Source organism: Carassius gibelio, chromosome B1 (assembly GCF_023724105.1).
Source record: "Carassius gibelio isolate Cgi1373 ecotype wild population from Czech Republic chromosome B1, carGib1.2-hapl.c, whole genome shotgun sequence".
Classification (NCBI taxonomy): Eukaryota; Metazoa; Chordata; class Actinopteri; order Cypriniformes; family Cyprinidae; genus Carassius; species Carassius gibelio.
The window spans coordinates 20,752,739-20,766,583 of NC_068396.1; the positions used below are offsets into that span (position 1 = coordinate 20,752,739).

Consider the following 13,845-nt stretch of genomic DNA (forward strand, 5'->3'; position numbering starts at 1 on the left):
CTTTTAATAACTATTGGATAGCTTAAGGATACATATTCATGTTTCCTATGTATGTGTTTGAATCTGTTAGTTTGAAACAGTTCTGACCATCAGTTATTTGTGATAGTTTTTGCTATCAGTCATGCCAGCTTTTAGTATGCTTATAGCTTTTAGCTTTTAGCTTGTAGCTTTGCTTCCTAGCTTTTGGTTCTAGCCATGCTTTTAGTCATCACTGTTCTTTGAGCGCGGTTCCAGCATGCTTCGGCCTGCACGCCTGCTGCTACTTAGCCACGATGAGAAGAAACACCACCTAGTCTTGTCAAACTTTACTTCTTTTTTTTCCATTTAAGAGTTTCGTGTTCTGAGTTAAGTTTTGTAACACCGTGTCTGTCTGACCTCGAGTGCCCGTTCAACTTCAACCAGCCCACACAACTCCGCGTCTTCAGCCAACGCCCAACCACGGCTTCCCAAGACGTCACTTCAACTACTACTGAACTTCCAGCCAATCAGTGACATTGGGAAACCCCTTTTCGACTCCCTTTACACAGGAGACGCAAGTAACTTTACCTCTAGACTCTGACCTTTACTGGTGTATCTAATATAATTTTAACCTCATTGAGGATCTCAATGCGAGGGCTAATTAATTAATGATTGATGGTTGATGGTTGTTCATGTCTATGCAATTTAACGTATTGCTGTAAACTTGGGATTCCACATTTCCATTCTCTTAAACTCATCTTTCCCTAACTGTCGATCTTCCTGCAACTTGTGTGAATGTGTGAGTGCGTGTGTTTATGTTTTAGATTAGTTTATACGTCTTAGTATAAACTAATATACCATGACTTAGGTGCCCTTGAGCAAGGCATCGAACCCCCAACTGCTCCCCGGGCGCCGCAGCATAAATGGCTGCCCACTGCTCCGGGTGTGTGCTCACAGTGTGTGTCTGTGTGTTCACTGCTCTGTGTGTGTGCATTTCGGATGGGTTAAATGCAGAGCACAAATTCTGAGTATGGGTCACCATACTTGGCTGAATGTCACTTCACTTTCACTTTCACTTTAGATTTATCTAATAAAGCCTTATTCATATTGAAAAGAGAAGTATCTTGTTTTTTGTGCTTACAAGTTAATGTCTTAAACTGCCGATCTTGTTACTGTGCTAATTGATAGTGTTTTCACTATACTTTGGATATTAATATCCAGCGCAGATTTGATATTAAACGGGTCGTTCAGTGAATACCGGGGCGTTTTAGTGATCAGCCGTGAAACAGTGATTCTGTTCAAATTCCCTTTAAAATCTTAAATGATTCCTTTGAGCTAAATTGACCTGTTTCCCTTACAAGTGCTTGAGGCCCTTTAGGATACTGTTAGTTAAACACGTAGACAGCGAATGTCGCTGCCACTCCATTCAGAAGGCTGTTGTGGGGCCCCATAACAGTTGTCCCTTCCAAAGACATCATCCATTTGTCTGCACTTAGTGCCTCTCCTGAAATTCATACACAATATGATAACTAAAAGAGCACTAGAAAGCTGCACTACATACATACACGCATGAGTGGAAGTATTGGCAGGATGGGCAAAAGTACCAATTTTATCAGGTGGGGGACAAAGTTATAGTATGGTTTTTCCTAATTTAGACTAGGCATTTTATGGATGCAATAGGCTTATGTTGAATTACAGTCTTTCCTTTCTTCTTTGACATATATCCATGTAACAATTATTAACAGGTATTAAAGCAAGCAAACGTATGTTCCATCTAGCAGCCGGTGTGCAGCTGATCCTGCGGTGTGTCTACAGCTGTTCCCGCTCAGTCTTTTCTTTCTGCATTGACCGTTCATTGCCATGGTACAGTTATGCCGCGGTTCCACCAACCCCCCCTAATTTCAATAAGATGGAATATGATATCAAACACCACTGCCTCCTTTCATTTTCATTTTCATTTGTTAAACATATTAATAGCCGCAGAAATGAAATTGAGGGAAATGTGTAGGCCTACATTATATAAAACGAAATATATCAAATAGTAGCCTATTGTCTCTTTTTTTTCATTTTAACATATTAATAGCTGAATAAAGACCAAAGATTACCGGTTATGTTTACCCAAAACAAATTATATTTTATGCTTAACCACTAAAGAGACATCAGAGCCAGCGGCAAATGTCAGAAGGTATTGCCTAGTTGAGAGTGCTCCCGACGGATTCATGATCACTGAGCTCCCACTGATCACGTGGAGTTGACCATCTCCGACATCAGCGAAACAAATTTTTAAATAGGCGCAGTCTTTATAAATAAACCGCATATTTGAATTTTAAACAACTACATTCTCGTCTGAAATAGTTAAAACACTATACCTTTCATGACACGATGACAGTAATATTTAAAAAATTATCAAAAGAAACGGTGGTTGAAATTACAATGTTGTATTGCCACTCCCGAAAGTTCAGGACCTTTAAACAAGTACCTCGCGAGCAGGGACTTTCTGAGGGACATTCTTTTACCCAGAACTTTGTTTAGATCATGGTAACTGCGGTGGAAGCACACCGAATACCAGCCCAAAGTCCATAGTTCCTTGGTAAAGTTCCTGCAGTGGTAATTTGGATAGAGTATGAAGATGCGATTTTAACTAACTTCACCATATTAGTTAGTTTAGTTTTATTGTCATTGCATATCTCTACACAACAAAATTAAGATTAAGTATTAAGTATTCCACTGAAATAAAACAAACGAAACAATCAGCACTCACTCAGGTCACCAGTATTAATATATATAAAGACTTATAAAAGAGATTTTATGTTACATACCTGAGACATGTTCCTTCTTCCAAAAATTTTAAAATAATTCTGGTACCGTCCGTTACAATAACATTACATGACTGCCCGTTAATTTCCCATCATGCATTTACATTTACAACAAAAACATGAATACAGTGCGATGTTGTAAAATGTATTGTAAAAATTACATCAATTCCTAACAGTGTACTTTTAGGTTGTGAAGTTGTTCTGATATGGCCGAGGTGTCCTGGCCTGGAGATCACTTACAGACATATAGGCAACGAGTCTGGTGTTGGATGAGGGGTCTGTAATGTTTTCTGAATTTAATGAATAATTTATTTGTTAAATCTAATGAACAATTGTGTTATAGATTGGTCCAAATGCTACAACAAGCAAGCAGATGTTATACTAATATTTATCAATTATAGTTAAAATTGATTTTACAATAATGATTTTCAAAGAGCATAGTGGAAATATAATATAAATACAAGATATATGGATTCATGCAGTATATGCTTTTTATTTAACAGATTGAAGAATAATTTCTAAACAAATGTGTATTTAATTATACAAATTAGAATTCCTTTAGATTTTATTATGATTGTAATCAAAATTTAAGTACATTTTATTAGAAATATGACCTTTGAGATTGAATGTCAGTTGACTGAAAAGAGAAAAGTTTGCAAAAAGGTTTGTATGTTTCATGTTATAGAGCCAGAATGAGCTAGAGATGGGCAATAGAATCAGCTTCATTCAACCTTTTTATCAGCCGCGATAAAAGTGGCAACTGAAGTGTAGTTGCTCATGTTTATTCTTCATGACAGGGAGTAGGGAGCTCTGCTTTGTTGTGTAATGAGCCCCAGTCCCAGCTACAAAGGTTTTGCTTCTGCCTTCAGAACCACTGATGCTCTAAAGGCCAAGCACATGACTGCACCAGCATCACTGTATAATGTGTGGATCAACCCAACTCTGACTGTGAATACATTCATGAGCTCTATGCAAGCCAGCTCAGATCTGTGTACAGTATGGCTCATGCAATGAACGTCAGAGCATATCTGCAGGGTTCAAGGTTCAAAATTTACATTTTAATAAACAGTAAAAGTATGAGTGTGGAAAAGCAGGGAGGAACATGATAGATGAGACCATTCAAATAAACGTGTTTATTATACCTGTACCTCATTAAAATAATTAAATTCCTGTAAATAACCATAAATAAATAAATGGATAAATGTATATTGCTTATTGACTGTCTGTCCAATGATATCTTTATGACTGTTTCAATTTATTTATTTATTTATTTATAGATATTGATTTATGATATTGATTTATGATTATTCATTTTTTATATAATAAAGAAAGGTTATATCAGATTGTAAAATGTCCTTTGATGTGACTTGCCCACAACTGTACTATATTTCTGAATTAAAAATTCATAATTAATGAACAAATTAAAATATGTAAGTATGTATCTTTAAAAAAATGTCAGTTAAGTCAGTTATTTCTATATTTTGCTGTAGTGTGTCAGTAGGAAGTATCAGTTTACATTTCCAATTTTGTGGCATTTTGATATCAATTGTTATAATCCAGTGAGATTTTTGTTTACACAAGGAGCCTGACAACAGCCAGTGCTCCACACAGAGATCTGATCTCATCATCATCCAGTCTGTCTGGAATAACATGAAGAAACAGAACGTCTAAGTTATGCATGCAACCCTCTTTCCCTGAAAGAAGGAACAGAGAAGCCACGTTGATGACTGACAAACTGGGTATCACCTGAGAGCCCTATAATCCTTGAGTGTAAATTAAACAAGGCAATACACATTGGCATGCAAATATTGCATCTTGCTGCTGGTCATCACGAAATGAAAATAAGCAGGCAGCAGGTGCTACGCATTATCAGGTTTTAGCTAAGGACCCAAGCCAGTGATCCGGTGCCTGCCGGTGGTACAGAAACTGTGGCGACAGGACATGATGTCTCCATTCCATCCTTCAGGCAATGGGGGTTACATACGGAACCGAGTTGTTCCTTTTCAGTCGGTTGCTCCGAGTCATAAGTACACACACACACACACACACACACGCACGCAGTGAATACACACTCAGAGCAGCGAGCAGCCATTTATGCTGCAACACCCAGGGAGCAGTCTGGGGTTTAGTGCCTTGCTCCTCAGTCGTGGTATTGAAGGTAGAAGAGAGTACACTGTACATTCACTCCCCCCAACTACAATCCCTGCCGACACAAGACTTGAATTTGCAACCTTTGGTGATGCACTTAAGGAGAACCAAATTTAGAGTACCATATCCATCCAGGAAAAAACTAAAAAAAAAAAAAAAAAAAACTTACTGAGAACTGGAGATGTATAGAGACATACATCGAAACACTGCCTATACAGACTTCTGAATACCCTACAATGTGGTGATGAAACAGGAGAGACACAATTATCAACTATCTGAACTATCCCTCTCATACCTTTGTGCACAGGTCTCCTCTGCAGTGAAAGGGGCTTTTTCGCTTCCTTCCAGAGTAGGCAGACATGAAGGCAGACATGATGATCTTTCTTCAGCAGAGCTGCTAACTTTGCATTTTAATCTCTCTTATGTTACTGCCTCCAATAGTAACTGCCTGATATATATTGTATGTTGTAGTTTTTGTGTTATACCTAAATAGTTTTGGTGTGTAATTGCTTATGACATTCCTTAATGAAAGTGTTATTTATTCAATCTTTTGACAAATTCTTTCTTAAATTCTAGGTTCATTGCACGCAAACTGAAATGACTTTTTTTTTCTTTTTTTGATAGTTATGACAGCAGAAAATTAAAACTTCAGTATCTCAAAAAATTTTAATATTCAATTTTGAGCTTGATTAGTCTGATTCATTTTGAGTATGAATACTGGGTACCATTTGGGCTAGTTTAAAACATGCATGCACAATTATGGGAAAAAACTACTGACTTGACAGTGGTCCAGAAGACAATCATCAACACTCTCCACAAGGAGAGTAAGCCACAGAAGGTCATTGCTGAAAGGGATGGTTGTTCACAGAGTGCTGTATCAAAATATATTCATAGAAAGTTGACCGGAAGGGGAAAAGTGTGGTAGGAAAAGGTGTGAACTCATTTTCACCTGGGAAATGTCTCAAGCATTTCCTGGGGTGAGGAGAACAATAACGGGACTGTTGCTCAGTGGTCCACAGTCCTCTTTTCAGATGAAAGTAAATTTAGCATTTCATTTGTAAATCAAGGTCTGGAGTCTGGAGGAAAACTGGCGAGGCACAGCATCCAAGTCCAGTGTGAAGTTTCTAAAGTCAGTTATGATTTGGGGTGCCATGACATCTGCTGGTGTTGATCCATTGTGTTCTATCAAGGCCAAAGTCAATGCAGCAATCTACCAGGAGATTTTGCAGCACTTTATGCTTCCATCTGCTAACAAGCTTTATTGAGATGCTGATTTCATTGTGCAGCAAGACTTTAGCACCTGCCCACAGTGTACACTTTCAAGTGGTTTGCTAACAATGATTTTACTGTGCTTGATTGAACTTACCTGACCTGAACTTCATAAAGAAGGTATGGGGTATTTTGAAGAGGAAGATAAGTAACATCTGACAAACAATACAAAGGAGCTGAAGGCCACTATCAAAACAACATGGGCTTCAATAACACCTCAGCGGTGCCACAGCCTTCTTGCCACACCGCATTGAAGCTGTAATTCATTCAAAAGGAGCCCCAACCAAGTATGGAGTGCATAAATAAACCTCTCTAATCTAATTTTTTTGAGGGATGATTTAAGTCATAACCATCATTAAAAAAAATAAATATTGAAATATTTTAGCTTGTGTGCAATAAATCTAGAATTTAAAAAATTTAAAGAACTTTCCATGATATTAATTTTTTTTAGATGCCCCTGTAGGCACGCCACGTAGAGGGACATGTCTAGAGAGGCAAATGTGTCTACTTGTGCGGCTTCATCCTGGAATGTAAATGTCACGAAGTGATCTCAGATGCTTCTGACTCCATAGGAGGAGATGGTGGGTGAATTGCGACATATGATGGGAATGTAGACCACCCTGGTGGTTGATGTGCGCAGTGTTCGCAGTGTTATACGTATGGACCAGTATCTGCTTGCCTTGTAGAAATGTTTTGAAGAGGCCTAGCGCAAGACGTACTTTAAGCAACTCAAGGCAACTGAGGTGCCAATGCAGATGGGGGCCTGTCCACAACGCCAAAACTGCATGCTTGTTGAACGTGGCACCCTAGCCCATAGTGGAGGCATCCATGAATACAACAGCATACCTGGACACCTGCACTAGCAGAACTACCTGTCTGAAGAAACATCAGTCATAACCATCATAAAAAAAAACTGCATGATTGTTGAACGTGGTGTTAGATTTTGCTGTATTTGGCTGAGTAGTAGTTTGGGTGGCTCGCCAATGTACTAGATTTCTCTAATACATAAAATAAGTAAGCTTGATCAAAGTTCTTGTGGGGAGAAGAATTTATTGAAGGTAGCAGTGTAGCAGTTCTTCAGCAGTGATGTTAGCATGTCATCCTTCATACAATCTTAACCCAAAGTACTGTCTGTGAGAACAGACCTTTATACCTGTTAACAAATGTGCTACAAACAATACAATAACACCCCATGGAGAGACAATGATAGTGTAACCTTTTGATGACTTGAAAGGATCTCTCCCATGGAGAGCCCATTCACTGACCTGATGTTGACCTAAGAGGCTGATTATATGGGCCAGTTGTTTCACACTATTGTGAGCAAAGTACAGTTGCCTACAGTTGATTCCAAATACATCCAACCAAAGTTAATTAAAAACAAATAATCTTTCAATCCCCCCTTTGATCATTTTTGATCAACATACAAAACAGTTATAATTTTAGTAGTCATGTACACATGCTGTATACAGGTTCCTTCTTGCAATACTTTTCAGTAATCATGAATACAGAATGCTGCATACAGGCTCCCTTACTTAAGATGACAGAATAAGAGTTCATGGTGAGGTTTGCATTATCTTTAATGCCTAAGTTCTTTTTTATTTTAATGTTGCGATCTTGTGGAAGTGACGAATGTTGTTGTGTTCTGTGGATGTTAAGGCATGTTTATCTAGGTGGCCAGTGCAGTTTGGTCCAAGCGTTGGATATCTTTGCTCATCCTCTGAAACGCTGGGACACCTACAATCACACCAGAGAAAAGGGAAACAAATCTTTCCAAAGAAATAGTTTAAACAAAATATGCCTAATTACCAATATAACTGTCCCTATTTAATGTTGGCAGGACACTACAGTGTTTATCAGTGGTGAAATGTTCATGTCTTCGTCCTCAGGCGACAAGCTAGAGCCTAAAAACTCTAGTCCCACCATATTTGGACTCTGAAAAACACTACTGCCATCTATCCCTCATCTCTAGGCAAATTCACATCAATCCACTCATTGTTTCCCTGTGCCTTAACTGCTGTGTCAGTTACTAAAAGATCCTCAATTGGTCTTTCCCATCTGTATTCTTGTTGCGACACATCAGTTTTTTTAATCTTTACCCATTTGTTGGGCACTAAACCATGGCTCCCTTTTGGAGGTGCCAAAACTTGATTCTTGGCATTGTGTACTGCCAGACTGAGTCTTCCATCAGTTTGGACAAGGCTGACAGATGTTAGATTTTCAGTGGACATGGGCCGGCCTGTGACATGTTCAAAAGGGCATAGTCCATTTTCCTTGTGGTTTTCCTTAAGGCATCGGTTGTCATCATGTTTTTTTACATCTTCCATTAACAATGATGATTGTTTCCTGGCCAATTCAATTTGAATCTGTTTACTATGTAGAACAGTTTTTGAGTTTTGCTGAAGTTGTCTTAATGCCGCTGCATGTTTACCTCTCTCCTTTACGGCTTGTTTAACAGCACTGTCTACTAGGACATCCTCTGTGGCTTCAGTTGTTGAGGTTTCATGGAGTCCATCAGCTTTTGGATAAGATGTCACTAGCTGGTGCTGCAGAGAGAGGTTCTTCAGTTTCCCTGTGGCTCCACAGCATTTAGCAGAGTCTGTTTTTGTTTGGCTGTCAACTGCTGAAACCTCTTCAACAGGTGGTCGTCATCACTTTGTCTCAAACTCAGCTTACAATCACGAATCCAGTGTCCTTCCTCGTTGCAATGTCTAAATCTTTCCTGAGTTTTCTCTCTTGAGTGTCTCTGATATTCACTTTTTTCGTATCCCATTGTCCTGTTGTTGTATGACAAGGTTTTGGATTGTAAAACTCTGAGATCGACTTCCTGTGTTCTTTCAATCTTTGCTGACCATTCTACAATCTGCATAAATGTTGTTCCAGTGCTGTCCCAGTCATCATACCTGATTTTAAGAGTTTTAGAAACCTCAGGTTTCAGTCCATTCACAAATATGGTTTTAAAAGGGATGCTAGTGTCTTCACAGAGTTCTTCAATGTTGTTGTTCAAACCAGCATGTTCCATCCAAGTTTGTCTGAAGCGTTCTTCAAACTCTGCAACACTTTCTCCTGTCTTCTGCACACAAGAGGTAATTTTAGCCCAATTAACCTCTGCAGGTTTCAGTTCAAATAAGAAGGTTTGAACCGCTTCCCATCCAGCTTCAATGTTTTCTTGAGATTCACCAATCCTTCTTTCAACACTTTCTGTAAGTCGTTGTTGGTCATTGTCTCTTAAGTTCACATTAACAATCATCACACTGTCCAGTGGATGTAAATTGTAGATTTTCTGCAAGCGTTGAAGAAATTGCCATACTTTCCGTGGTTGCTTGTACACATCTGGCAATTCTTTTGACCATTTGTCAACTTGCTCTGGAGTAGCTGGCTGGTATGTTCTGTATGGAACATATTTCTTTATTACCTTTTTTAATGTGCGAGTTCGTCGTTCACCATCTTCCTCATACTCCTCTTCATTTTCAGTTTCAGTTCTTCTGTTCTTAATAATTACAGGAGCAAGTCTAACCTTCAGTTTGTCCTTTGTAATTTCAGTATGTGTGTTGATATCTGCATCACTGTTATCAGAGCTGCTTGAAGCTTTTGATTCCAGTCGTTTGGAGAGCAAAGTTAACAACTTGTCATTCTGATGTAACAGTCTTTCTTTGTCCTTCTTTACAGTCTGTAATTGTTCAGCCAGTGCTCGAACCTTTGCTTTCTCTGCTTTTTTCTCATGTTGTAATTTGTCAGTTTCACATCTCTGTAGATGCTGTCGAATTTGTTTGAGCAAAATTACAGACAAGCCATCTCTGTTGGTGTATGTCCTTAAGCGCTGCATCTTTCCATAAGCCCTTTTAATGTCCGGCAAAGCCCATAGTCCACTCTCTGAGTACTTGATGCTGTACTTCTGGCAGATGTCATCATGGCACTTACTCAGTCCCAGCCTTTTGTCCAGATATGCATTCAGATTCTCCAACATCTGATCAATGGTAACATTTGGAGGTTCTGTTCCATGTCTTTCTGTTGTTGGCCTCAATGCATGACTATTGCCTTTGTTTTGTGCAGACTCAGCCATGGCGAATACAGGAAAAGTGCCCTCAGAGGTGTGAAAACAGAACAAAAGGTGTTAGAACTGTTAAAGGTACTTATTCAGATTTAAATTCACAGCAGTCTGTTAGACTGACCATTTTCAGTTACACAGACAAATCATTAGTTTAAAAGCTCAGCTTAGTTTTCAATCTTCCATTTAAAACAAAACATTTACATTCAGGCTAATTTTCCTTGTTTAATGTCTGAATTGAGTTCTAGCTCAGAAGGCTGAATGCCTTTTTCAAATTTGTCCCTTAGACAATTTACATTATATTTTTTTCTCTGTATTTTTATGGAAGGCAAACAAACTTATAGTTTCATGGTTTTATGCCATCATCTTCTAATTCGGTTTGAACATTAATTTAAATCTACATTAGTGGCTACTGAATTAGCACCCAGTCAAGAATTCCCAATTCTTGCAGCAACATCAGTCCCAATTCTATCTATGACTCCTACAGTCTCTGGAGAAATGGACTAAATTGTTTTTTTACACAATTCCTACAAACAAAAAGAGAACGGACTAAGCCTCTGCTTCTACAATCTCTTTATGAACGGACTAAATTGTTTCTTAAACAATTCCTACAGACATAAAGAGAAAGGACCAAGCTTATGCTTCTACAATCTCTTGATTACTGGACTAAACTGTTTCTTAAACAATTCCTACAGATACAAACAGAAAGTACCAAGCCCTTGCTTCTACAGTCTCTTGATTACTGGTCTAAATTGTTTCTTTCACACAATTCCTACAGACAAAAAGAGAACGGACTAAGCCTCTGCTTCTACAATCTCTTTATGAACGGACTAAATTGTTTCTTAAACAATTCCTACAGACATAAAGAGAAAGGACCAAGCCTCTGCTACTACAGTCTCTTTATGAACGGACTAAATTGTTTCTTAAACAATTCCTACAGACATAAAGAGAAAGGACCAAGCCTCTGCTACTACAGTCTCTTTATGAACGGACTAAATTGTTTCTTAAACAATTCCTACAGACATAAAGAGAAAGGACCAAGCCTCTGCTACTACAGTCTCTTTATGAACGGACTAAATTGTTTCTTAAACAATTCCTACAGACATAAAGAGAAAGGACCAAGCCTCTGCTACTACAGTCTCTTGATGAACGGACTAAATTGTTTCTTAAACAATTCCTACAGACATAAAGAGAAAGGACCAAGCCTCTGCTACTACAGTCTCTTGATGAACGGACTAAATTGTTTCTTAAACAATTCCTACAGACTCCAGAGAACAGGATTAAGCCTATAATTACACATCTATGGCTCCTACAGTCTCACGAGAATGGACTAAACCTCTTTCTTGAATGATTCTTATAGACTCAAGAGGACTGGACCAAGCTATAAACACTTTTTCTATAGCTCCTACAGTCTCAGGAGAATTAACTAAATCATTTAAAAGGTTCCTACAGACTCAAGAGAAAGGCCTAAGCCAAACATTTCTTAAACAGTGCTACACTGGTTATTATGGTTACACTACACACATCAAATGATCTGCTTACTTATGAAAAAGTGTTCTTTTAAGTTCTTTTAGAGAGCTGATAGTTTCACTCACCAAATTAGAATCTTTGAGAAAGGATCAAGTTGATTCAAATAACTTATGTCCACAGATGCGGTCTGTTGATCTTCAACACAAAAACTGTAGAATTTCCAAAACTCTTTTGTTCACTTCTTGTTGCAATTGGTGAGTTCTCTTCTTGTCAGTCTCTCCTGGCTGGCTCCGCCAAATTGTTAGATTTTGCTGTATTTGGCTGAGTAGTAGTTTGGGTGGCTCGCCAATGTACTAGATTTCTCTAATACATAAAATAAGTAAGCTTGATCAAAGTTCTTGTGGGGAGAAGAATTTATTGAAGGTAGCAGTGTAGCAGTTCTTCAGCAGTGATGTTAGCATGTCATCCTTCATACAATCTTAACCCAAAGTACTGTCTGTGAGAACAGACCTTTATACCTGTTAACAAATGTGCTACAAACAATACAATAACACCCCATGGAGAGACAATGATAGTGTAACCTTTTGATGACTTGAAAGGATCTCTCCCATGGAGAGCCCATTCACTGACCTGATGTTGACCTAAGAGGCTGATTATATGGGCCAGTTGTTTCACACTATTGTGAGCAAAGTACAGTTGCCTACAGTTGATTCCAAATACATCCAACCAAAGTTAATTAAAAACAAATAATCTTTCAGTGGCACCCTAGCCCATAGTGGAGGCATCCATGAATACAACAGCATACCTGGACACCTGCACTAGCAGAACTACCTGTCTGAAGAATTTATGGGTGCGACCGGAGGCCGGAGTGATCGTGACTCAGTTCATGCCACATAGCCATGCCCATCTTGGGACTCAGCCGGGAAGCCAATGCTGAAGCAACCTTAAATAAAGCAATCCGAATGGCGTTACTGTGGCTGTGGATGCTATATGCCCCAGGAGCCTCTGAAAAAGTTTTAGTGGGGCTGACTGAACACCATATACCTGTGCTCACTCAACTGCTCCTGAGACTCAACCAGAATGAACCAATTTCGAGATAGTTGAGAATGTAAATGCCATGTTCTCTAATTGGAAGAAGGGCCACCTCTGCAGCCTTCGTAGGACCTAGTACTAATATGCCTGTCCATCAAACGTAAAGCAGAGAAACAGCCTGTACTGAGGGAGAAATTAAACATGAAAGTATTCATCCTTCAGGTCAAACGTAACAAACCATTCCCGGGGACGGATGCATTAATTTTTAATGGCATCTTGTGAAGGGACTGGTTCAAACCTCACAGGTCAAAGATTGGTCATAACCCACTGCCTTTCTTGGGTACAATGAAGTAGCTGTAAAACCCTGACCTTACGTTGGCTGGTGGGACCAGCTATATCGGGTCCTTCGTCAGCAGGACTGAGATTTCTGCCTGTAAGACAGGAGCATGGCTGAACCTGGGGGGATGCCAGGTCAACTCAATCGCATAGCAAATTCTGAAGGCTCCTTGAACTGTGCCCTGCTGCCCACTGGTGATATTAGAAGTGAATGAAGCTGGCCAGGCACAGCATGATTCAACATCAATTGTGCCCTCTTGGAAGCCAGAGAAAGTGGAAACTTTTCTCTTTTTTACCAAAACAGGAACAGAAAGAAAACAAAAGATTCTCACCTGGCCCTACTCAGGGGGAGGGAATGGAGAGGTCACCATATCCCAAAGAGCTGACCCCTCCATCTCTGGGTAGCCTGTCTCTACTCCCCGCTGTGGCCTCGGTGGATGCTACTGCTGAGGCTGAGCAGTGGTGGAAGAAGCTGCAGGGGGGGTGTCCTCGGCAATGAGCAAGCAGAGAAGCTACTGCTGGCGGTGGGGTGAAAGCAGCAGAAGGCTGTCAGGGCAGGATATGCTTGATTGTCTCCGTCTTCTTTTGTGCAGCTGACAACTGTTGTGCAAAGCTCTTCACTGCATCTCCGAATAGGCCGGCCTGGGAGATAGGGGAGTCAGGAAAATGGTATTTGTCGGTCTCCCGCATTAACACCAGGTACAGCCAGAGATGGTGTTCCCTGGACCAACAACGTGGCCATCGTCTGAAGCGTGCAATGTCATTTGTCAC

General features: G+C 39.6%; 1 protein-coding gene across 1 annotated transcript; it reads right to left on the bottom strand.

Moving 5' to 3' along the window:
* Positions 1–7,616: 7,616 nt before the first annotated feature.
* On the bottom strand, positions 7,617–10,731 carry LOC127948459 (uncharacterized). The gene has a single exon (XM_052544896.1). The coding sequence runs from the start codon at positions 10,249–10,251 to the stop codon at positions 8,752–8,754; it is 1,500 nt and encodes a 499-aa protein (XP_052400856.1). The 5' UTR covers positions 10,252–10,731; the 3' UTR covers positions 7,617–8,751.
* Positions 10,732–13,845: the final 3,114 nt, after the last annotated feature.